Source organism: Apodemus sylvaticus, chromosome 11, assembly GCF_947179515.1.
Source record: "Apodemus sylvaticus chromosome 11, mApoSyl1.1, whole genome shotgun sequence".
NCBI lineage: Eukaryota > Metazoa > Chordata > Mammalia > Rodentia > Muridae > Apodemus > Apodemus sylvaticus.
In genome coordinates this window covers 28,588,624-28,615,037 of record NC_067482.1, presented here as the reverse complement: position 1 = coordinate 28,615,037, position 26,414 = coordinate 28,588,624, and the positions used below count along the sequence as shown (strand labels likewise).

Here is a 26,414-nt window from a genome sequence, read left to right as displayed (position 1 = left end):
TCCTGCCTGTCACTGTACCAATACCATGCAGTTTTTAACACTATTGCTCTGTAGTATTGCTTGAGGTCAGGGATACTGATTCCCCCAGATTTTCTTTTGTTGCTGAGAATAGTTTTAGCTATCCTGAGTTTTTTGTTGTTCCAGATGAATTTGATAATTGCTCTTTTTAACTCTGTGAAGAATTGAGTTGGGATTTTGATGGGTATTGCATTGAATCTGTATAGTGCTTTAGGCAAAATGGCCATTTTAACTATATTGATTCTACCGATCCATGAGCATGGGAGGTTTTCCCATTTTTTGAGGTCTTCTTCCATTTCCTTCTTCAGAGTCTTGAAGTTCTTGTCATACAGATCTTTCACATGTTTGGTAAGAGTCACCCCAAGATACTTTATACTGTTTGTGGCTATTGTGAAGGGGGTCATTTCCCTAATTTCTTTCTCAGCCTGCTTATCCTTTGAGTATAGGAAGGCCACTGATTTGCTGGAGTTGATTTTATAACCTGCCACTTTGCTGAAGTTGTTTATCAGCTGTAGGAGCTCTCTAGTGGAGTTCTTTGGGTCACTTAGGTAGACAATCATGTCGTCTGCAAATAATGATAGTTTGACTTCTTCCTTTCCAATTTGTATCCCTTTGACCTCCTTATGTTGTCGAATTGCCCGAGCTAGTACCTCAAGTACAATATTGAAAAGATAAGGAGAAAGGGGGCAGCCTTGTCTGGTCCCTGATTTCAGTGGGATTGCTTCAAGTTTCTCTCCGTTTAGTTTGATGCTGGCTACCGGTTTGCTGTATATTGCTTTTACTATGTTTAGGTATGGGCCTTGAATTCCTGTTCTCTCCAAGACTTTAAGCATGAAGGGATGCTGAATTTTGTCAAATGCTTTTTCAGCATCCAATCAAATGACCATGTGGTTTTGTTCTTTGAGTTTGTTTATGTAGTGGATTGTATTGATGGATTTCCGTATGTTGAACCAACCCTGCATTCCCGGGATAAAGCCTACTTGATCATGGTGGATGATCGTTTTGATGTGTTCTTGGATTCGGTTGGCAAGAATTTTATTGAGTATTTTTGCATCTATGTTCATAAGGGAAATTGGTCTGAAGTTCTCTTTCTTTGTTGGATCTTTTTGTGGCTTTGGTATCAGCGTAATTGTGGCTTTGTAGAAGGAATTAGGTAGTGTTCCTTCTGTTTCTATTTTGTGGAATAGTTTGAAGAGTATTGGTGTTAACTCTTCTTTGAAGGTCTGGTAGAATTCTGCACTGAAGCCATCTGGTCCTGTGCTTTTTTTGGTTGGAAGACTTTCTATGACTCCTTCTATTTCTTTAGGCATTATGGGACTGTTTAGATGGTGTATTTGGTCCTGATTTAATTTTGGTATTTGGTATCTGTCAAGGAAATTGTCCATTTCCTCCAGATTCTCCAGTTGTGTTGAGTACAGGCTCTTGTAGTAGGATCTGCTGATTTTTTGGATTTCCTCAGTTTCCGTTGTTATATCTCCCTTTTCATTTCTAAGTTTGTTAATTTGGATACTTTCTCTGTGTCCTTTGGTCAGTCTGGCTAAGGGTTTATCTATCTTGTTGATTTTCTCAAAGAACCAGCTCCTGGTTTTGTTGATTTTTTGTATGGTTCTCTTTGTTTCTACTTGATTGATTTCGGCCCTGAGTTTGATGATTTCCTGCCTTCTACTCCTCCTGGGTGAAATAGCTTCTTTTTGTTCTAGGGCTTTCAGGTGTGTCATTAAGCTGGTAATGTATGCTCTCTCCATTTTCTTTTTGGAGGCACTCAGGGCTATGAGTTTTCCTCTTAGCACTGCTTTCATTGTGTCCCATAGATTTGGGTATGTTGTGTTTTCATTTTCATTATGTTCTAGAAAGTCTTTAATTTCTTTCTTTATTTCTTCCTTGACCAAGGTATCATTGAGTAGAGTATTGTTCAGTTTCCACGTGTATGTGGGTTTTCTGTTGTTTCTGTTGCTATTGAAGATCACTTTTACTCCATAGTGATCAGATAGGAGGCATGGGATTAGTTCTATCTTCTTATATTTGTTGAGGTCTGTCTTGTGACCAATTATATGGTCGATTTTGGAGAAGGTACCATGAGGTGCTGAGAAAAAGGTATATTCTTTTGTTTTAGGATAGAATGTTCTATATATATCTGTTAAATCTAATTGGTCCAAAGCTTCAATTAGTTTCATTGTGTCCCTGTTTAGTTTCTGTTTTCCTGATCGGTCCATTGAGGAAAGTGCAGTGTTGAAGTCACAATTATTGTGTTAGGTGCAATGTGTGCTTTTAGTTTTAATAAAGTTTCTTTTACGAAAGAGGGTGCCCTTGCATTTGGGGCATAGATGTTCAGGATTGACAGTTCTTCTTTTTGTATTTTTCCTTTGACCAGCAAGAAGTGTCCCTCAGGGTCCCTTTTGATGACTTTGGGTTGAAAGTCAATTTTATCTGATATTAAAATGGCTACTCCAGCTTGTTTCCTGAGACCATTGGCTTGTAAAATTGTCTTCCAGCCTTTTACTCTAAGGTAGTGTTTGTCTTTGACCCTGAGGTGTGTTTCCTGTAAGCAGCAAAATGTAGGGTCCTGTTTACGTATCCAGTCAGTTAGTCTGTGTCTTTTTATTGGGGCATTAAGTCCATTGATGTTAAGAGATATTAAGGAATAGTGATTGTTACTTCCTATCATTTTTGACGTTATTTTTTAAATTTGAATGCTTATCTTCTTTTGGGTTTGATGAAAGGTTACTATCTTGCTTTTTCCAGGGTGAAGTTTCCCTCCTTGCATTGATGTTGTCCTCCTATTATCCTTTTTAGGGCCGGGTTTGTGGATAGATATTGGGTAAACTTGGTTTTGTCATGAAATATCTTAGTTTCTCCATCTATGGTGATTGAGAGTTTTGCTGGATATAGTAGTTTTGGTTGGCATTTGTGTTCTCTTAGAGTCTGCATGAGATCTGCCCAGGACCTCTAGCCTTCATAGTCTCAGGTGAAAAGTCTCCTGTGATTCTGATAGATCTTCCTTTATATGTTACTTGGCCTTTTTCTCTTACTGCCTTCAGTATTCTTTCTTTGTTTAGAACATTTGGTGTTTTGATTATTATGTGACGGGAAGTATTTCTGTTCTGGTCCAGTCTGTTTGGAGTTCTGTAGGCTTCTTGTATATTCATCGGCATCTCTCTCTTTAGGTTAGGGAAGTTTTCTTCCATAATTTTATTGAAGATATTTGCTGGCCCTTTAAGTTGTAAATCTTCACTCTCATCTATGCCTATAATCCTTAGGTTTGGTCTTCTCATTTTGTCCTGGATTTCCTGGATATTTTGGGTTACAAGCTTTTTGCATTTTGCATTTTCTTTAACTGTTGAATCCATGGTTTCTATGGAATCTTCAGCATCTGAGATTCTTTCTTCTATCTCTTGTATTTTGTTGTTGATGTTTGCATCTCTGTCCCCCGATTTCTTCCCAAGGCTTTCTATCTCCAAAGTTGTCTCCCTTTGAGTTTTCTTAGTTGTTTCTACTTCTGATTTTAGATCCTGGATGGTTTTGCTTAGCTCCTTCACTTGCATGTTTGTGTTTTCCTGTAATTCTTTAAGAGATTTTTGTGTTTCCTTTTTCATGACCTCAGCCTGTTGACCAAAGTTCTCCTGTATTTCTTTAAGTGTTTTTTGCATTTCCTCCTTGTTGGCTTTTGTATTCTCCTGGATTTCTTTCAATGATTTTTGTGTTTCCCTTGCAAGGGCTTCTAACTTTTGATCCATTTTCTCCTGTATTTCTTTAAGTATGTCCTTCATGTGTTCCTGTACCAGCATCATGACCAGTGATTTTAAATCCAAATCTTGTTTTACTGGTGTGATGGGGTATCCAGGACATGTTGGTAGAGGAGAATTGGGTTCAGATGTTGCCATATTGCCTTGATTTCTGTTAGTGACGTTCCTGCGTTTGCCTTTTGCCATCTAGTTCTCACTGGTGTTAGTTTGTCTTGTCAGTGCTGGACTCACCAGTGCAAGCTGCCCCTTCCCAGTTGGCCTCTGGTGCACAGCTTACCTCCTGCACTGCTTGTAGACAGGGTGCTGCTGCCCAGGCTGTTCAGATCCCAAAGCAGGCACCCGAAGGCTCCCGCTGGGGCCCGCTGGATTCACTGGAGCACACTGACTTCTCCCAGCTGGCCTCCCTGAAGCCCAGCTAGCCACTTGCAGGACTTGGAGATGTGGTGCTGCCGCCCAGGCTGATCTGTATCCGGAAGCGGAGGGAGTAGAGCCCAGGGCTTCTGCCTGAGGCCTTGCCCCAGATTGTGTCTGTGGAGCAGATGGAGCCCATGTGCACCCCCAGGGAGTGCCGATGGTGTATGCTGCTGTGATCTCCCCTGTGTTCTGCTCACTCCGCTGGGCAGCCGATCCGCCAACCGGGCTGTCGCACACAAGGTTAGCCTGGCCGCCCAGTCCCTGAGTCCAGGCAAAAGCCTGGGAGGCCAAGGTCTGAGCAAAGTTCCCCTAGGGCTATGACTGTTAATTGGGTCTGCCAGGTGACTAGGATGGCAGGCGTGCGCGCCCGTGCTCCCTGAAAGCGCCGGGAGAGTCTGCTGTGCTAACAATCCCCTGGGCGGGTTGACTCACAGATGGCCCACCAAGCCGCCCAGTCCTTGGGGTCAGTCCTGTGCCTTTTGGGGCCTAGACCCTCGCTTTGTTAGCCTCAGGCCATGCCTGTTACAGGTCTGCCCGCCAGAGCTCTCTGTTGTCCTGCAGGCAAAATGGTGGCGGCGCGCGCCCAGGCCTGGGCAAAAAAACCCCTGGCTGGGTTGGCACCCCGATGGCCCCCGACCAGCCCAGGGCCTGGGTGCAGGCCAACGCCCGTCGGGCTCAGACCACCGTGGTGTTGGCCTCAGATTATGTTTGTGTACCTCAGTCTGTCCGATCCCGGGAGTCGGGAACCAAGATGGATGCACCTCTCCTGACTGGTGGGAGGCCGAGTTCTGAAGTGGCCTCCGTGCAGGAAAGGCGCAGCACAACTGCAGCTGCTTGCCGCCCGACTGGTCAGCGAAGGTCAGTGGTCATGGGCGCAGGGTCTAACTGGTCCCTGTGTCGCCCTGGCTCCACTGTTGATGGCCCTTCAGCTGGACCAGCTACTGCTGCACTGCCGCCGCCGCAGCCGCCGCTGCTACCCGATTTTCTTCTTTTTAATGATGCTGCCTATTAGTCAATTAACACACTTTGAACAGCAGAGAGCCTGATATCGGCATCCACTTGTTATCTTCTAGCTCCAAGTCGCTGGGGCCTCCTTGCTGAGTTTTGGCTAATGCCCCCTTTAGCAAGTTTCTCTTCTACTTGTCTCTCTGAGTTCTCTTCTCAGAATAGTTGCCACAGGGATACCTCAGTGCTCTGTGAGACCACATCACTGCTCAGAAAAGCAATTCTGTAAATCTGTTAAGAAGCAGCCTAGGTCAATCACCAAAGACTCCTTATCTTACTGATAACAAGTTCAGAAATGCTGACTCCTATTAGCAACTTGTGACCTCTCCTCTCCTGTCCTGTCCATGGTTCCCATTGTGTGAGACTTTCCCCGAACACATCAGGTGTGCTGTGGTCATGGAGGAAAACGTTGGTCCTTCCACCCAGCACAGGAGAAGTCTTCTGTGTACACAGAGCTACCTTCCTTATGCTCTTTGTTTAAAATTTCAAATTACCCCCACGTGCATGAAATACAATGGGGAGTAAGACAAGCTAGTCCCCTGACCTTAAGAAATTTACAGTTTATCCAGGGAGAAATGTGATAAAGGTTTGTTGAACACGATGCTGAGAAAAATTTTTAGAAATGTCTACTTAGACAGACAATAGAAGGAAGAAAGTACTTCTAATCATACAGTTTAATATTTGTAAGAAAATTAAATATGGATTTTAAACATTTTGTTTATGTTCACTGCCATTTTTTTCTATTAAGGTAAAAGCTAATGGGCTAAAGTAGATTTTGTTTTATTTAAGATTTTAAGTTGTCCTATTTTGATTATTTGTTCTAAATTGGAGATCTAGCACCAAAAATCTATATGAAAGTGAGCAATCAGTATTCAGGGGCTCGTTTTAAAATCTCAAATCAGGTAGAAAAAAAAATAGATTTTAAAGTAGATTTACTGATTAGGTATTATTCAATGAATTCTTTAAAGTACAACTTTAATAGATAATATATATCATGAATACATATTAATAAGTTGATTAGATGCACAGTAATTGCAAACAATGCTACTTGAATTACTTATACTTTTGCTAAGGAAATTTTTAGGGAAGAAATACTTATCTACTATTAGATTTATATGTGTTATACCAACAGTGAAACTGGACATCTCATAGTCTATAAATAATTATCACCATACTTACCAAATATACTTATCAAACAGGGTTCTCTCTAATTCCCCATGTGTAAGTACACATGCTCATAAAGTGATTTGTTACATTTTTATGATGCCTTTCTCTCTCTTGCTTATATTTTTTTTACAAATATAATTATTATATTTAATAATGTTAATTATTTGACATTTCAAAATATGTGAAAAAACACACTACTAGTTTTTGTTCATTTTCTTTTTTCTTAAAAATGTTTTCTTTAATACAGGGAAATAAATTCATGGTTTGTTTTAGTTATTTGTGAAGTACTGAAACAAAAATCATAACTAGTCTAATTTTGAAAAAAACCAAAACATCAAGTAAAAAGTGAGAAGTAAAAACAACTTAAAATCAATCAATTTGTATTTTCAGGCATGCATTCATATGATAGCTTAACTTTGGGCTTTACCTCCTATTAAAATTGGAAATATTTGTTTTTAATACTTTTAAATAATTCTTTGAGAATTTTTTCATGTCTACGATGTATTTTGACTGTATTCATCCACATTCCTCCTCCTAACTTCTCTCAGACTTCCATATCCCACCCCTTCTCAACTTCATGTTCTCTCTTTCGTAAGCCCACTGAGTACAAGGTGCTGTCCACATATTCACAAGTATAAGACCATTAGCTAGAACATGGTCAGCCTACCAGAGGTCAAGCCCATAAAGAAACCAGTGTCCTTTCTAAGGAGTCATCAGCTACCAATAGCTCCTTAACTAGAGGTGGGAGCCTCAGACACTTTCCTTTCCATGCTGAAATTAAGACTGTCTTGATCTTCTTCAGGTCTGAGGTAAGCAACTTCAGCCTTGGTAGGGTCATCAGTGCAATGGTCTTTTATATCAAGAGGACATTATTTCTCAGTATTCCTTCCCAATCTTAAGCTCTTAAGGTTTTTCTGTCTTCTTTCCTGTGACAATTCCTGAGAATTAGGAGGAAACAAGGTGTGATATATACACTCTTTGTGGCTGAGTACTGCACAGAACTTATGCTCTGTTCTTTAAAATCAGTTATGAATTTCTGCATCAATCATTATCTTCTTCGAAATAGTCTTCTCTGGTAGTAACTGATAGATTTACTAATCTATCAGTGGGAAGATAGACACAGATTTAGAGGAAAGTTACTTTATTTATGAAAATAATAATATTGGGTTCACCCTTGGGACATATTAGCTTCCCAATCATAGGTTACAGGCCACATTTTTAGTACCAAGCAAATATTCCCTCCTGAGAAGCAGGCTTTAAATCCAGTTAGAAAGCAGTTCATAGTCCCCATAACATTTGTATCACTATTATATCCATGAGTATAAGTTTCTACTCTAGTTGGTCCTGTAGTTCAGAGGGTTCACAGCTGAATAGTTTAATGACTTTCCTCCAAGCAGACTGTATAATCACTTTGATATTATCAGGTTAGCCAGCAGAGAGAAAACTTCTTGGTCAGAATCAAATTGGTTTCTCCATATTCTGTCACCAGTGTATCTGGTGTCTTTGCAATAAGGTCATACCATAAAGTTATGGTGGATAATCAAATTATTGTTTGTAACATGTCACTAATGCTACCATTTCCTAGCCTACATTATTAGAAAGCTCTTTAGTCATTCAACTGTAAAGATTTTAGGTTTGGCATATAATCAGCACTTAATAAGTTATCTTTATTTTCATGTGTCTTCAAAAATACTTTATACATGGCTTATTTTACTTATACTTAGGTTTTGACATGACTGTCTTTTGGGGACTGGGAGTTCTTCTGTTAAGGAACATCTTTTGTTCTTTTTAGCAATCTATTTTCTTGTGTACATAGAAAACAGTCTGACTAAGTGGCTAGAATCCATTAAAGTGAACGCCATCTTGCCTCCTGCATGATCTGAGGATCAACCTAAAGGCTTGCTGTTTGATTTTGTCTTCATCTCTGTTTCTGGGATGGTTTGTTAGACTAATAATGCTGGTGCTATGAGGAACTTTCCTTTAATTAGGGACCACAAGTCATCAACCGCTGTTCATAATTTTCTTTCAATAGCCAATTAGAGTGACATTTAAAAAGTCTCTCATCTTCTTGTAACTTTTACAAATTGCTACCCTATACCCCAAGTTGGCAACACAGCTGCAGCTGGTTAACTGCACTTGCTTCTCTCGGCTTCTGTTGTCTACAAAAATATTTCATTGCCTCTTGTTTAGACACAAAAATAATCATTATACAAACTTAGGGACTATAATTTTATACAAAACAGAAATAGCATTTGTAATATATTAAGGCATATCCATTAAGCTTAAAAGTGAAAAAATAAAAAAAAATCAATTTGTATGTGGAATCATGACTAGTAGAAGTTGAGAAGGATATAAACTAAATCCAATCTGTTTTAAACTAATTGAGTTAACATTTATGCTGTGGTTTTGTTCAAAAACCTAACAAATACTTTAGAATAGATTATGGAAATTTATATTTCTAGTAACTTTTCTCTTCCCAGTTTTTAATTTTTTTATGATTTAGTAATAAAATGATCTGTATCCTCTCATATCAGTTCAACCTGACATTTATTTTCCTCATCTATAAAATGTTTTCATATTCTTTAATTTGATTTTTGCATATTTTCCCATAAATTTATGGTATTGTCTAAACCCAATTCTAATGTCTCATTGCCATTTCCATAGCCTCAAAACAAAGACCCACAAAAACAAAAAAGAAAAAAGCAAACCACTGTGAATTTTGCTCTTAATGTGGTATCAATGTATTTAAATAATCACAATGTGTAAACCTTTGTTTAAAGATTGATTTTAAAACTTACACTGTATATTATTATTAAGTTTTGTTGTATTGTGCATGGGTATATGATCATGTACATGCTATAACACATGTGGAAGTTACAGGACATCCACAGCACTAAGTTCTCTCCTTCCCCATATGGGTTATAGGGCTGCAAGCCAGGTCTTCATGCCTGCTGAGCAGGACCCTAACTATATCACCTGTCTGAAATTTTAAATCCCATTTTAGAGCATCTGTGTGCCAAGCACTAGAAATTGAGTTTTTCTAAGCTACAAGAAAAAAAAAGGCAATTTTATAGTGTAAAGCTCTGCTGACACATTAAGAGTTCTTATATTCTAAAAGGACTATTTTCCTTCTTTCAAGTGTAAAGAAAAAAGATACTTTATTAGATTAGGAAGTGTGCTGCATTAGTGGAAATAAAATGTTTAGTGTACAATGCTTGAAGTTGCACACTGATACTTCCCAAATTATTTTCCTCACTTAATGGTCTATCTGTTGTATGGCAAGATGAAGGTGAATTGAAAATCATGGTTTGCCTGCAATACTAAAGTGTGTTTATTTAAGACAAAACACTAGATAACTTACAAGTTTAATATTTATCAAATATAGAAAATTTCATGCAAAAAGGGTTTTAAAATGTAAAACTAAATTAACAACCTTAGTAACTATATCTTTAAAATGAGCATTCATCTTATAAAACAAAAAGAATTATGCTTGATTTTTCTTACTACGTTTCCGGTTTACTATTGTGACACTGTACACTGTTGTTTGGTTAATTCTTTGTGTCTTACCTATATATCAGGTTAGTCAGGAGGCTGTATTCTTGTGCTGTAGCAGCGGGGAACCACTATGTCTGGAAATGTCCTGTGCTGGCAAGGGAGAAAAGATGCACAGCTTATTAGCATCCACGAACATGCGCTACATCTTTTTGAAATAATTTTCTTTAAAGATGGAGCTTTGGTTGTCCAGGTCTCTCCTTGTAATTCAGGACTCATTCTCATGTTTAGAATTAGGATGAGAAAGCAACATATATTTATTTTTTATTACTTTCGCTCCATTATTTTTATAGACCTTTTATAGAAAAGTTGATAAATACTTATAATTTCACTCTAGCAGTGAAGGGTAGGAGAGTCAGAAATATTGCTTACATTGTCCCTTTGTGACTTAAATTTCATACATTAAAACTTTGGGTGCAGAAAAATTGTTTAAGAATCCTTCTACATGAAGATGTTGATGAAAGAACTGGACTTAAAACATTCTAAATTAGATCAGTTTTTATCCATGAGAAAAAGTTCTGCAAAGGACAAGGCCACACCTAAGAAGTCACTGGCTGTGATACAAGCTGGGATAAGAAGATTAAAACTGCAACAATCAACTTTTAGGATTCACTCTACACTTACTGTTAAAATAAGGAAATTAAATTGCTTCAATAAAAGTGATTTCCTATTTAAAAAAAGAAAAGTTGATAAATAATAAACTTTTATCTAATTAAATTAAAAATTTCCACATATCTACCCTGGTATATATATATATGCGTGCTTCTTTTTGCTGTGTTTTTATATTTTTGTAAGTAAATGCCTGATGTTATAATACCCCATTCCTATATCCTTTGGTAAATACGTTAAATTTTCTTCTGCTGAAAGATTCTTATGTTAAAGCAAATCTATTATCTATTGTATAATTCATCTATAAAATTCCTCCAGTCTTCCAGTAGAACTATTGGGTTTTGATTTGTTTTTTGTTTTGGTTTTTTTCCTGAGACAGAACTGCTCATGTATTACATGGTATTTCAATCTTTTCTGGCTCTTTAGTTCACTTTAATCATTATCTGTGCTTTTTTCATGCCTGAAAAAGTCATTTGATACAGTCCATGTCTCATGTTTGGTTCAATGTTTCAAAGTGAATATTGTTCAGGACCCTGACTCCTGGCAAGAATTCAACACCATAGATACTGGAGTACAAATAGACAGTAGTGTGCCCAGAGTCTGCCCTATTAGTATTACTATGATGAATTACTTAATTGAGTTTAAGGTGTGTGAGACTGCTGAAATCATACAGTATATGAGAATATTGAACGTTTTTGTAATTAAGAAGAATCCATGGAAATCTATTTAAAAACACTGTCACTTCCTTCTAAAATGATGTTCTTTTTTTGTGAGGGGCATACTCTTTTTTGTTCGATAGACATTTGAGTTAAGTCATTGGACAGGTGATCATCAAAATCAGTGTTGTGTAAGAAACATGCTAAAGTGGCAGGTGAAGCTACTGCGTGGATACAGGAGGAGGCTTAGCCAGGTGGTGATGATGCCTTAGAGAGAATGAGGAGATTTCTAAAGGCACTTGTTTACAGAAACTGAGACAAGGCAAGTTATCTTGTGCATTCCTTTCACGTTATCAACAGATTTAGTGATACAAATAAAATGTACTTCTAAGATTTCCCTAGGAAAGTTTTTAGGTACTAAATAGCAAAATATAGAATGATTTTTTGATATTACTAAGTTTTCTGATGATATCAATTTTTTTGATTTACTATTCACTAATACATTTTTATTCTCTATTTGTTATAAGTTCTTGATTCTGGAAGGAGTTAGGTATCAAAGCTTAGGTACTCATCCCAGTTTCTAAGTAAATACATATCCAGCTCTCTTCAAGTTGCTTTCCCAGAAAGAGAAGTTTAGACCAGAACTTTACTTTGGCTTGAAAAGAACAGATTTTTTTTTTCCACAATGAAATTATCAAACTAGAAACTTGCAGCAAGATATTATCACAACTGCAAATAGCTGTTAAACTTAGCAAAATGTTAGGCATATGGACACTTTGAATCCCTTTAAGGTCAACACTAAGATATTTAAGTGCAGTTATAAATCAATACTTAAAATAAATATCCTGGTTTTTTTTTTTAAAAAAAAAACTATTTCTGCTGTTGATACTATTTTTAGTATGATCCAGTTGAAGGGTCTTCTAACTGCACTCAATTTTTTCCAAATCACAAAAGTCTGATTTATTTAGCATGGGGACCATTTATTATTTTTTACATTCTACTGTGTCTGGCAAATTCATGACACAACTACAGCACTACTGGGCTCCAGAGAAGTTAGGCAATCTTGTCCAGAACGTTTTCTCATATAGCTTATTAACATGCACATATAAGAGAACTTGCAAAAGTTAGGCTAAAATCATGTAAATAAAACATTTCTGAATTAAGGCACTTTGTGTAGCCTATTCCGTACAGTATAAGGTATAGTCAATTTGTTCAGCATATTATTAATGTGTAACTATTTCATTTTAAAGATTTATTGTGAACCATTTGCTGCCTGGCAAAACCATGAAAGCTTTAATATTATTTTTTTAAATGACTGTTATTTCACTTATTGCCTTTAAGCCTTAAGGATCATTGTCCTCAAGATCAGTATCTGAAGCACCCAATTCTGTATAAAATATGATAAGTTTATTCATGAAAATGGAAAAAAGGAAGCCTAGCAATTATTTATTTTCTTTTATCTGAAATTGTTATGGCTAAGGAAACCAGATGAATATCTGTGTTTGTGCGTGCATACATTTACATTGTTCTAATCAGTACCCGACACATAGCAGTAATGCAAGAAATATTCACATATTGCATTTGCAGATATTTGGTGGATAATATTTTGGACTCATACAGGTTTTTACCACCTGAACCGAAAATATACTAGTTTTCACTCCTAATCCAATATTGTTTTCAGTTATTTTTTTGATAATTTCTATGAGGACAAAGTAATTAGATCTGTTAGTCACAATATGATCATAGTCTTTTTGTTTGGGCCAACTATTTCTCAATATGACGCTACCTCAAAATGTGGTTGATATATTCAGTGTCCTTTCATTGTAGAAAATTGATTTTTTTTTCCCAGAAGCCATCAGTTACAAATGGTTTCTTGGTTAGGAATGAAACTTTGTATTTCCTTCCCATTCTTCTTGCTGCAATCATGTTTGTTTGCCTGATTGCTTTTCTATTGAGAAAGAGCAAGAGAGGGAGAGAGAATGAGAGGAAGAGACAGAGACAGAGACAGAGAGACACACACACAGAGAATTTGACGTTAATAAGGGTGAAAGGAGAAGATCTGTGTAGAGTTGGGGGAAGGGAAATATGAACAAATATTTTATCTGAAAGTCTATGGGCACCTATGATTTGAAGACACTGCCATGTTCCCTGAATGTTAACATGTGTTAAACCACTATCAGGAATAACAGTTTTAAAGCCTTAATTTTACCTATATAGTCAACATGGCTTTGTTTTTCTTTTTTGTTCTTTTGTTTTTTGTAGCAAATAAGAAATTCTTCATTAACTCTTGGGCCCCTTACTGTCAGCATCTTTAGGAAAGTTTTACAGTTTAAAGAATAAGGAACTCTTGGAATATTTGTGCTTGCTTCTAAATTTATACAGAATTTCAAAACCCCCAGGAGTCAATGCAGCTTTTTCTAGGCTCTGTGTGTCTTTTTTTTTTTTTTTTAATCAATCAATTTGGAAGAACCATTACAAATTTGTTGTACTATAACTTTTCTTTACTTTTATCTGTCACCTATTTCAAAATTAGGGAGAAATCATTTGTACTGCATCTTAAGAATCTAGTTTTGCAGAAAGTTCCTATTGTGCTGTCTACTTAAATGACACTGATAGCCATCTTCTAGACATGCTGCAGCAGACTCTTTTACTTCCATGTCTAGAATTTTTGAATTCTAATTAAGTATGTCTGCACATATTGAGGCAATTGAAAAATGACCAAAAGTTTTACTATGATCACTCACGGATGAGGAAATCATGTTGCCTTTGGTCATTGTGTAAAGTTGTGTAGATCATTTAGCAAGTACAGAGCAGGGTTTTTTTTTTTTAACTTTTTTTTATTGATATATTTTTTTATTTACATTTCAAATGATTTCCCCTTTTCTGGCTCCCCACTCCCAGCAAGTCCCATAAGCCCTCTTCCCTCCCCCTGTTCCTCCATCTACCCCTTCCCACTTCCCTGTTCTGGAATTCCCCTATACTCTTGCACTGAGTCTTTCCAGAACCATGGGCCACTCCTCCATTCTTTTTGGACATCATTTAATTTGTGGATTATGTCTTGGGTATACAAAGTTTCTAGGCTAATATCCACTTATCAGTGAGTGCAAAACATGTTTTATTAGGAAGTCATTGGCTATACCTAAACATAGTAAAAGCAATGTACAGCAACTCAGTGGCCAGCATCAAACTAAATGGAGAGAGACTTGAAGCCATTCCACTGAAATCAGGAACTAGACAAGGTTGTCCATTCTCTCTCTCCGTACCTGTTCAATATAGTACGATATATATATATATATATATATATATATATATATATATATATATACTAATAATATATTATATACTAATGTTTATTTGATTCTGATATAAATATAAAAGTCTGGAGTGAACTTAGTTGCTTAATTTGCTATAAAGAAGCAGGAAAGAATATCATAGTCCTTCTCACTGGGCCACTCAACTGTGCATTTCATCTTGTTCTACAGAAAAATACCATTGTTTCAGGCCACTGAGCCCTTTATCTCCCATAAGTCTGGGATGTAACCTTCATGCTTGGGTTCCAAGATGTGGAGAAATTCCAGGAACTTAAGAGACCCCAAACTACATTTGTTAGAAAACAGACTTTTTTTTTTAATTCTATAAGCTTCAGTGATACCTACAGTTCCAACCCGTGCTTTATCTCATTATACAGACACGTGAAGCACATGTCCTAGTGTATTGAAAAAAGTTCATATTTTAACAGAATTCTGAGTATTTCAGAACAAAATAGGTTTAAAAGGCAATTTTCTAATAATAAAATAACTGTAAGTAGAATGTAAAACACATGAATACTTATTGTCTCATTGTTCACAGTTAAGTTAGAATGATTCAGGAATGCACTTAGTTAGAAATGTTTCGTTAAAGAAGAAACTGGAGAGAATCAAAGTAATTAATTCAGTATCTAACTCATCTAGGAACAGGGTGTAGTCTCAGTGAAGAATATTGAAAAGTCTATATATTGTGCTAATAACTTGTTTTTAAAATAGCATTGGTACTTTCAAGACAGTCACACAAAGTGGTTACTGCACTCTAGGTTAAGGTCCTTTTAAAACTACGAGCCAAAGGTCTCATCTCCCTGTTTCATGACTGCAGACTTGCATTCTTTGGGTGTATGCATGTGTTGACATATTTGAGTTTTACGTGGTCAGAGTGCTGCTCATGTACTTTGTCTAAGCTATCCTTTCTCTTCCTGTCATTCTCATTGAGCTGTCCTTTGTGACATATAGAAGCAGGTTGGGTGAGAAAAAAATTAAAAGAAAAATTAGAAGTTTTCTGTAACTCTTACAAAAATATCTGTCACTTCCCCTGCGAATAGAAACGTCAGAGAAACGAGAAAAATTATTTTTAAGTAAGAATTTCTAACAAATGAGAAAAGAATCGTTGAAGTTCCTGAAACTGTATCATGTTGAGTATTTTATCATGCTCCTCAGAGGCTGTCTCCCCATCTTCTCGTAGGAAGATGGTTTCCTTCAAGAATTTTCTTTGTCTGTCTTGTTTCTGTTTTATAAGCCCTCTGAGCATTCTTTGCAGCAACATGCACTGATGAGTTATGATCCCTACAGCAAGTTTCTCATCTAAGTCTTTGTTTTGCATGCTTATTTTTTGTATAAGGAAGGATCTATACATGAAATTATGTCATTTCTGTTCATTACCCAAAAGTAATAAATAGAAATGAATTCACAGTTCAGGTGGTGAAATACACTATTTTCAAATATTATGGGATGGACATTTAATATGGGATGTCATTTTCATCTAAGCAGTCCTAATGATGCACAAGAAACTTTAAATTTTGGGAGTTGAAATTAGATAATTCATTTTCTTATAATGTTTGGTATCTTAAAATAATATTTATTTTATATTTAATACTCATTCTACATCAAGCCTGTAGACTTTTGATAGTTTAAATTTTCTACCTAACAAACAGCAAAAGTTTTAGTAAGTATTTTTATGGAAAAAAAAAACACACTTGGCTGTCAATCACAGTTAATTGTAAACTTGGTTACTTTGGTTCTATGTAGACAAAGCTTCTGATAATCTAGAAGTGAGGTGAATAGTCCTGAACACACGAAGGTTCCACTTTTGATTTTCAGCTTTAGAAGAACAAAACCAAATGCATTTAGTTGAAACCCTACTGAATCATATTGGTCTCTTCCAAGACCAGTAGCATAAGTTTTATATATATATATATTGTGTGTGTGTGTTTCTTTTCTTTTGTTGAGATTAGACTATAATTATAACATTTCCCAAATTCTCTTTTTTTAACCCCTCCCATATACTTCTACCTGCTCTGGCTAGATGAATGAAGGAACAAGTAAATACGATACAGACTCATTACTCAATTAGCCTAACTGATTGTAAATACAGTATGCATGTCTCTGTGATCTATGGTATGGAAAATGAAACAAGCACATCATTTTATTATTTTGGTACTTACTTTTTAGTGAAGAATACAAAATTAAGAAACTATAAATTATACAGTTTTATAAACACTATAGAGAATGTATTTTAGGGAACGCAATAAAAGAGAAAGATATTTAAAATTTTAGATAAGGTAACTCAAGGAAAAGAAAAGAAACCCAACCATTGAGACGGAGATATGTAAATGAAAGACAGACAAGCCTCATGAATTTCTTCTAGAAGAGAACTGAGGTTGAAGGCAAATTAAATTAGAACCATGGCCTTGGAATGTACTTGAGATTTCACATAACAAACCAGAACAGGCCAATAGAGCTAGACAAACTGAATAAACAGAGCAAGATGTCAAAGAGGGAACTCTTCTTTTCCTCCTCTTCCTCCTCCTCCTCCTCTTCTTCCTTCTCCTCTTCCTCCTTCTCTTCCTCTTCCTCCTCCTCCTCTCCTCTTCCTCCTCCTCCTCTCCTCTTCCTCCTCCTCCTCTTCCACTTCCTTCTCCTCTTCCTCCTTCTCTTCCTCTTCCTCCTCCTCCTCTCCTCTTCCTCCTCCTCCTCTCCTCTTCCTCCTCCTCCTCTTCCACTTCCTTCTCCTCTTCACTTCCTTCTCCTCTTCTTCCTCCTACTTTTCCACCTCCTACTTCTGAATTGATTTTATGTAAAAGTGTTTTACCAGGATGTATGTCAGTATACCCTGCATATTTCTGGGGCCCACTGATGCCAGAATAATGGACTAAATCCCTTGGAACTGGAGTTACAAATGGCTGTGAATTGCTGTGTGAATGCTGAGAATTGAACTCAGGTCTTCCAGAAAAGTAGCTAGTGCTCTTATTCCCTACGCAATCAATTTCTCCAGCCCCAAAGGTTCAGCTCTTATAGCACTCTATAATCCTTTTAGAACTTTTAACTTACTTTCATCTTTATTTAGGTAGGTGACATCACAGGCTGGGATTAGGTGAGTTCCAGATTTCATTTCTTTCTGCCCGAGTACCCTCTCTTTCTCTATTTCTCTTTCTCTTCTTTCCTTTTTATGAATACACACACACACACACACACACACACACACACACACAGAAAGAGAGAGAGAGAGAGAGACAGAGACTGAGACAGAGACAATGACAGAGACAGAGAGAAACAGAGAGACAGACAGAGACAGAGACATAGAGACAGAGATACAGATAGAGACAGAAAGAGAGACAGTCCCACAAGATAATCTTGTTATTTATTTCAAGCTGGCTTTGAACTTGAAATCCCTCTACTTCTAAGTATTAGGCATTTGTTCTCAAAAGAATGGAAATCAACTAGCTCAAAAACAAATATTTATAGAGAATTTTATATACCATACTATTTATGTGCACATATTGTAATTTGGGACATGATACTAACAGGATAGATGCCTAAAGATCTGTAATATTTGTTACAAATAACTGAGGGCTCACAAGCCCCAAACTTCAGAAATGTTAGCTTGTTTTTCACTTTCCAATAATATCTCTATCTCTATCTCTATCTCTATCTCTATCTCTATCTCTATCTCTATCTCTATCTCATCTGTCTGTCTGTCTCTATCTATCTATCTATCTATCTATCTATCTATCTATCTATCTATCTATAGGAGCACTAACTCCTTGAAATTCTGTCATGGCAAACTATTAAAAACGCAGTATTTTATATGCTTATACCTCTTAGAATGATTTATTGTCAGTTGTCTTATTTCCTTTTTATCATACTGACAATATTTAAATTTTGCATTGCATCAGGAGGGTGTTTTATCCTAGTAACACATACATGTTGATGATGGCTGTTAAGGTTTTCCCAGATAGACACCATTAAGGGCGAGTTAATCACCAGGTTTTATTGTTCTGTGCTTGAGTCTTATGTATTTTGTTGCTGACATTTTGAAATCTGGTATTCTTTTCTCAACAACTCTGTATGGGGCTTGTGAAGGGTCTACAGAGGCACCAAATAAATACATTTCTAATAAGACAACCACCCAGGCAAACAAACGTGGGTTTTTTTTTACTTTCCGCCTCTATTTTTCTTTAGTGCTTTAGGTCTTTAGGATACACTTGAGAAAGTATTGTTCCTGCCATTTTCCCATCATGGGAGACTGCTGTGCTGAACACCGGGGCCTGTTACTCCAGCAGTTTCTTCCCTTTGAGGAAAAGTAGAGAGCAAATAGCTCTCTGTTCAGGGAACCAGGCAGCACCAACCTCTCTCTACTCACAAACTACAAAGTCATTTAACCATCAGAGACCCAGGGCTGTTTTAGTAATATCTTTAGGAGAACAAAGCATTTTGAACAAAAATTTCACCTAGTTTTCTTTCATGATTTGTGATTTTCCTGGGAAATGGAGCTGGCTTATGCAGGAATATTTCAAACCAATTTCACGGTCAGTTCTAGGGAAGGACTTCGTGGTATAAGACCCGTGTAAGTGCTTCCTCCGAGAGGAGAGTGCTCTGATGAACAGGATGCAGATTCTGCTGTAATGGCTGGCTTCAAGAAGTTCATCTTGATGCTTTCCACACTATCAAGTTGAAGAATGAAATAAAACAGAAGGAATGGAAACTAATATTAATCTGCCTATTTTAATGTAGAAGATACTGTGGAATTTTGATTGTAAAACATGTATGAAGGGCAGGAGAGATGGCCTGGTGGTTAAGGACACATATTTCTCTTCAGGGGACCGAAGTTCTACTCTTACAATCCATGTTGGGCTGTTCACAACTGCCTATTTACTCCAGTTTCAGGGGTATCTGAAGCTTCCGGCCTCCTCTGACACTGGTATTCATGGGTACTAAGAAAACTGTGTGTATGATCTTCACAGATAAAAAATGTTATTGGTTTAAATTTTACCTGGTCTCTGGCTACTCAAAATGTACCATGTACCTGGCAAATCTAGCATCATTAGCAGTTTTCTATAAGTGATTTACCATATAGGTCTTCTGGCTGGTTGCTTTATTTAAAGTAAAGTTAGATTTTTGAGAATTGTCTGTGAGTCAGTCTCATAGTTTTCACTTGTTTACAATCACACAAATCAAACTTAATGGTTTAGTTTTCCATTGCTGGTAGGAATTAGGTGTTAATGGCTATGAAAGAACCCAAGAAATAGGAGTAGACTGATCATGCACAGACTTTGTTTCTTTTCTCAAGTTACTGCTTCAACATGTTATTTTGAATTCTAAAGCAATCCAATATGAATATAAGTCCTGTGGATATCCTGTATACCAGAGAAGTTTCCATTAAATATGTGGTTCAGATAAAATATGTAGCTACTTGTCAAAGTTAACTAAATGTTTTTATTCAAATGCATACTTCTCTGAAGTCAATTTGAAATAGATGATTATTATAGGAGTTGTATATTTCTTATACATTTAAATGTGTGTTGATGATTCAAAAACCAGTTGAGGCACTAATTTCCTAAATGTGTATTCTATAGTTTTGAAAGTATTTTACATAAGCAACTTTTTTTTTAATGTACAAAAAAGTAATGTAGGTGAAGACCTACAGTTTGACCTTGAAGTCTTTAGCCAGAGTCACCTTGATCTCCTTCAGTTATTTATATCCTGGAAATATGTGTACTGAGACTGAAGCCAGTGAATTTTATTGACACTCCCAAATCTTAACTATGGAATAGAAAGCCCAAGTGATTCAGTTTTCCCATTTGTTGTCAGTATGGGAGATATTTGGTGTTCTCTTAGAATCATGCTTCTTGTATCCACAATGGATTATCATTCATATACAAAGGCAACTTATGGTCCCTTTTGTGTCTTCAGCACAGCGATGCAGTCCACGATCTCCTTCTGGATGTGATCACATGGGTTGGAATCTTGCTGTCTCTTGTTTGTCTCCTGATCTGCATCTTCACATTCTGCTTCTTCCGTGGGCTCCAGAGCGACCGTAACACGATTCACAAGAACCTCTGTATCAGCCTGTTCGTGGCAGAGCTTCTCTTCCTGATTGGAATCAACAGAACCGACCAACCAGTAAGCTATATTGCTGACAGCAAAGTCTGCCCACAGTTCTAGCTTTGTAGGACTACCAACACTGGGAAGGAACATGCTAGCAAGGGCTCTTCCCTTTGCTTAGTTCATAGACAGTGATTTCTATATCTTCCTCTGCTTCTCATTTTTTCAAGTCCATTCCCATTAGAGACAGTGAACTTTACAAATGGGGTGCACATTTCTTTTTATTTCTTTATTACAGCAGGCTCTGGGGTTCCATACAATACTGTGATTGTTCATGTAACTCATGCTTACACATGTGTATAGTATCCTGTGTCACCTACACCTCCTACTTGAGAGATACATTTGTGACTAATGAGGAAGGTTTATCCACATATCTTTATTACTGTAAGTCCATGGTTCATAGTTTACATTAGAATTTACTGGGTGTTAAGTATTTTGTTGATATGCACACATACACATATTCTCTCTTATTGCACATGCAGTGTGTTTTACTGTCTTGAAAATTCTCTGTATTTCTTCTGTCCATCACTGTATCTCCTCTAGTCATGACATCTAGTTGTTCTTATGTTCTCCAGTAGCTTTGAATTTTCCCCAAATTATTGGGATCATATGCTATATAATTTTATTGCACTGGTTGTTCTCTCTTGCTAATATATACTAGGTTTCTCACATATCATTTTATGATCAAATAGTCCCTTTAAAAAAAACACAGAATAATTTCTACCCTTGGTGATATCCTACAGTTTTAATATCAGTTAACCCACTGAAGTACATTTTGTTTTTGACAATTGTGAATGAAGCTGTTATCAACATTTCAGTGCATTGTAGCCTTTTTTGTTTTGTCATTTTTTTTGTTTGTTTTATTTTTTTCTGGTATCAGTTCCATTAAGTAAGTAGCTAATGGGCTCTGTGTTAAGGCATGTGTAGTCTGGGGAGAACATTGCTAAACTCTTTCCAGAAGTATCCGTGCTAGTTTGTGCTTACAGTGTCAATGAACAAAGCCATACATTGGTTCAGACATTTATAAATTCTCATGACTAGAGCTGCAAAGGAGAGGAAAACTTTACTTTGTAGTTTTCAGAATACTTGTGGGTATGATAAATAATTCACTCACTTAATGCAAATCTCCACTGTGCATTCATATGCATGATGTTCTGTAGAATAGAATGCAGTTTTCAAATCTGTGATTATGCCTTTATGATTAATGACTGCAAAGGATACAATTATGGTGAATATATTTTTAATTGGTTAGCATATACCTAATGTAATAGCTTTCCCCATAAATGCATATATATGAATAAGCAATCAAAGAACATGTTTTCCTCCTCAAGCTAAAGCCTTATGATTACAAAAAATTTATAGTTGAAATCCTAACCTTAAAATCCTCAAATGAACCATTGTGTTATTTTTTGAGGAAAATATCCTATTCTTTAGTTAACCTCTAATTAAAATACTGATAGTTTCTTTCATGTAGAATCGTATTTGAATTTTAATTCTCCAATGCTAATATGTTATGATAAACTTCACCACGCAGTGGATACTGCCTAAAACCGGTCTTTGGTGAACATAAATATGGAGACTGATATAAAAATACAGGGGTCGTGTTACTCCCTAAAGTGTCTTCCTTTTCTTACTAGTTAGCTGATCCTTGTGTGTGTGTGTTTGTGTGTTCCACATATTTGGAACCTTCTTCCTTTCTTTTTCATTTATAACTGAAGATATTGAGGAGAGCATAGGCTTAGCGCCAGAGCTCTTGTTTAGCCCCTTCAGTTTCCAGCACTGCAATCAAAAAATAGAAGGAAAACCGGACATGTTAATCCATGTTCAGAAGAAACACTTACCAAAACAAAATCAATTTTAACATCATTCTCTTTTTCTTTGTGTCTTAATCTATTTTTGTTCCTCTCTTATTTCCTCCCCCCCCCATTTTATTTTAAATATTGAAGCAGAGTCATACTTCTAGTTTAGACTACTTTCAAATCTATTGTCTTAGCCTACCAAACATTTGTGTTATGGCTATATACAGAATCACTTTCATAGTTGGAATATTTAAAAATCTTTAAATGTTAACTATAAAGTTTTAAAAATTTGAGCTTAATCTCAGTGGTAATTATCTTTGGGCTCGTAATAGATTTTTTTCCCCCACAAATACTATGATTTTCCTTGTTTTAATAAGCTGCAATTAAGATAAAAAGCAGTTCAAGTAGGTTATATTTAATTCATTTTCATGTTTATACTCCCAAGAGTCTTATCCAGATTATCCTATTGCAGACCTATTTTATAATCGCTGGGCTGATAGCCACTTCCGTTTAGTTTTGTGTTGGGCAGGAGACTTACAAGCTAGTTCGGAAAATAAAGCCTGGGTTCCTTCTTCTAGATTGCCTGTGCAGTGTTCGCAGCTCTTTTGCATTTCTTCTTCTTGGCGGCCTTCACCTGGATGTTTCTAGAAGGGGTGCAGCTGTACATCATGCTGGTGGAGGTCTTTGAGAGTGAGCATTCCCGTAGGAAATACTTTTATCTGGTCGGCTATGGGATGCCGGCGCTCATCGTGGCCGTGTCTGCTGCAGTGGACTACAGGAGCTACGGAACAGACAAAGTGTGAGTAGTGCCTTTCTTCTCTCCCCCTGCCCAGATCTCCTCAAGGTAAAAAAGCTTTGGAATCTCTCGTTGTGGATTTACCCACACAGCATCCACTAAAGGAACTGAAGAAGCAACTGAGAGTTATGATTCAATGTTTGGCTTGGTATTTGTTGTGAGGTTAATTTTTATTGGAAACTCTGATGCGGTTTTAGAACAGCAAAATGTTTTTAGATCGCAACCTCGATAATCTTATATTATTTTCCAGAGTATTTAGCCATATGCACAGCAAACCAAAACTGTTCTCAGCCCACAGAGTCACTGTTGGCCTTGCCGGCTTCTATTCATTGATAGTGCTAGTCCCAGATGAGTATTTATAGTGACAGGCAACCTGAAGGAGCAGGCGCAGTTTGCTCTTCTTTTCTCTTTTTCTATATCAATATTGGACTATAGTAATACAGTTCGTTTTCAGTATATTTTCAAATTTCTTTTTTAAAATTAGATATTTTCTTTATTTACATTTCAAATGTTATCCCCTTTCCTCGTTTTCCCTCTGAAAACCCCCTGTCCCATCCCCACTCCCCCTGCTCACTAACCCACCCACTCCCGCTTCCCTGCCCTGGCATCCCCTACACTGGGGCATTGAGCTCACAGGACCAATGGCCTCTCCTCTTGTGGATGTCCAACAAGGCCATCCTCTGCTACACATGTGGCTAGATATAGAAGTGCAACACAATAGAAAGACATCAGGCAGGGTATGGTGGTCCAGCCCACCCAGGATGCAGAGGCGGGTAGATTTCTGGGTTAGAGGTCAGCCTGGTCCCAAGAGCAAGTCCCAGGACAGCTGAGGATTACCCAGAGAAATCCAGTCTAGCAAACACAGAGGAAGGAGGGGAAAGAAGAGGAGGAAAGAAAGTGAAAAAGAAGAAGGAAGTATTGGAGCTAGAAGCAATGGCCCTACCAGCTAAGAGCGCTGATCCTCTTTTACTCAAGGACCCATCTTTAATTCCCAGCACCCCCTTGATGGCCCTCAGCTGTCTGTGATATCAGTTCCAGGGCGTTTCGCACCCTCACACAGGCAGACAAACCACCACCAAAAAAAAAAAAAATAGTTTTTAAAATAAAGAAAATCATTCAGCTCAAAATGCCTTCATGTCAACAGAAATCCCAGACAATGAATGGAAGTTTCACTTGAAGAAACCCCTACATTTTAGGGGTACACTGAGGAGGGAAGTTAAATGCAGAGAGGAATAAAACCTTGGGACCCAAGGCCACAGAAAATAAGAGAAGGTTTCATGTTAGCCTTTCAGAACCAGTGGCAATTTATGGCAAAACTAATTCAAATAAGATGAGCAGGAGACAGAAAGTCACTTGACCTGTGCAACAGCTATCTCAAGACAGTGCTAGAAGCACCAGACAAATTGGAAGGTGTGAAAAAATAAGTTATCAGAGACTTCAGATAGTATCTATACCCTGAAGTAGTTTTGCTGAATGTATTGGTTTATGTGTTGAAAGTAATGGAGGAATTTTGAAAGGGTGTCACAGGAGCCGGGGAGGCTTCTGTTCTCTGTCAGAGTTCTTGCAGGGCATGCAGAACAAAATGATACACGGAATAAAACAAACAAAATACATACAGGAAGACTTGGTGAAGGTTGAAGTCTTGAGAATGTACAGGCTGAGAAGAATCCTGCTGACAGGAGATTAATGGAGAGAAAAGTGGTTATTATTTGAATTTGTTTTCAAGTGTACCTAGGCTATTCAGGAAAGGAAAGGTCCCAGGATGATTAAAAACATATCTATATAAAACTAAACACAACATTAGAAAGACCGTAACTGAATGTGTTGAAGGTAGCTTCAGAATTCACCATGCCTGTGGTATAAATTTTATAGATGAGAAAAATCAAGCACATTCATCCTGACTTGTCTATCATTATAGAGATGGGTGTAAACAAACCCTTCATAAACCATTAGGTTTATTTCAAATGCAGTTGAATTTCTTATTGTCATGGTGAAATAACCTCTGTCTTTTGGAGGGAAATGTGGTAAGGAATGAGTAAGGTATTTTCTAACCATGGAACAGTTGCCACCAGGCAAAAGATGTTGACTTCTTTGCGGTGAAGTGGAGAGGTCATTGTAAGAGGACAAGAGATTTGAAAAGCTTTAAGTCGAGGTCTATGGAAAAATGTGTGAAAGAGCCAATTAGACATTCATAAAAAGATTTCGAGGCAGCAGTGAAGTCTCAGACAAGGTTAGATAACATCAGTTTGTACAGAAGTTAATAAGCCAGATTTCACGGCTTTCCACCAGCCACTAGCAGCCTGAAGAGGCTGGCAATAAAGTAGCTTGCTTCCCAGAAATGGGGATTCCTAAAGAGGGAGTGGCAGAAAGAAGACGCCAGGGTTAGTGAGAGCGTAGTTAAAATAGAACATGTGGGCTCAGACGCTACTGATACAGTTAAAAGGAGACCATTGCATTTATGCTGTGTTCTTTTTAAATACAGGGACAGGATAGGTTATCTGTCTCGATGTGACAATTATTTTCAAGTCGGATGTAAATTTCAGGCAAATCTGAATTCATTCCATCCCACAACTGTGGGACCAGACTACGTTGAGCAAAATGCTGTATCCAGCTTTGCTTCTAAAGATGTCTTAGGAGAGAGAAATTAGACTTATCATATGCTCTCTTCTTTCTACTTGAATAATGTCTTTATTGATATGGCTCACAAGCCATAATATGCTCCTTTGAAGTCTATTCTTCAAGTGCTTTCATATGTTCTCAATGTTATACACTCATCACCACAGATTTTAGAATATTTTCATCAACCCATAAAGAAGCCCATTAGCAAATCACTCCCCCTGGGTCTCAGAATTTTGCATTTTAATTAATGCACTCTCCCTCTAAGAAATTAAGCCTAGCTATATCATTATGTGTGACCTTACACAATTTCCAATATTGTTCCTAAGCAGTTCCATCTTGCTTGCTGAATGTCTTGCATTTTTTTTTGTTTTTCTTTCAATATTTATCTCTTCTCCTGAGTTATTTGTAAATCTTCGCCTTACAGGACTAAGTCCACTTGTATCCTTTGTGTCTAGGTCATTCATTTTGAAACAGATGTCATTTCCAGTCATTCTTCTTAGAATCAATAATACATAGTCCCTAGTGACTTGGTTAAAGCCTTGGCCACCATTATTTTAATTTCCTGTCCCACGACAAGTAGGTCTCATTTACTGATATTATTACTTTGTGGGAATAGAGGATAATTT

The 26,414-nt window shown here is 37.1% G+C and overlaps 1 protein-coding gene across 1 annotated transcript in view; it reads left to right on the top strand.

Annotated features, from left to right (window-relative positions):
• The window catches only part of Adgrl3 (adhesion G protein-coupled receptor L3), a 465,758-nt gene that overhangs the window by 370,363 nt on the left and 68,981 nt on the right, over positions 1-26,414 (top strand). The window contains exons 15-16 of the mRNA XM_052199002.1: positions 20,383-20,592; positions 22,952-23,172. Of these exons, the coding sequence (XP_052054962.1) occupies positions 20,383-20,592; positions 22,952-23,172 (431 nt within the window). The remainder of the gene's footprint in view (positions 1-20,382; positions 20,593-22,951; positions 23,173-26,414) is intronic.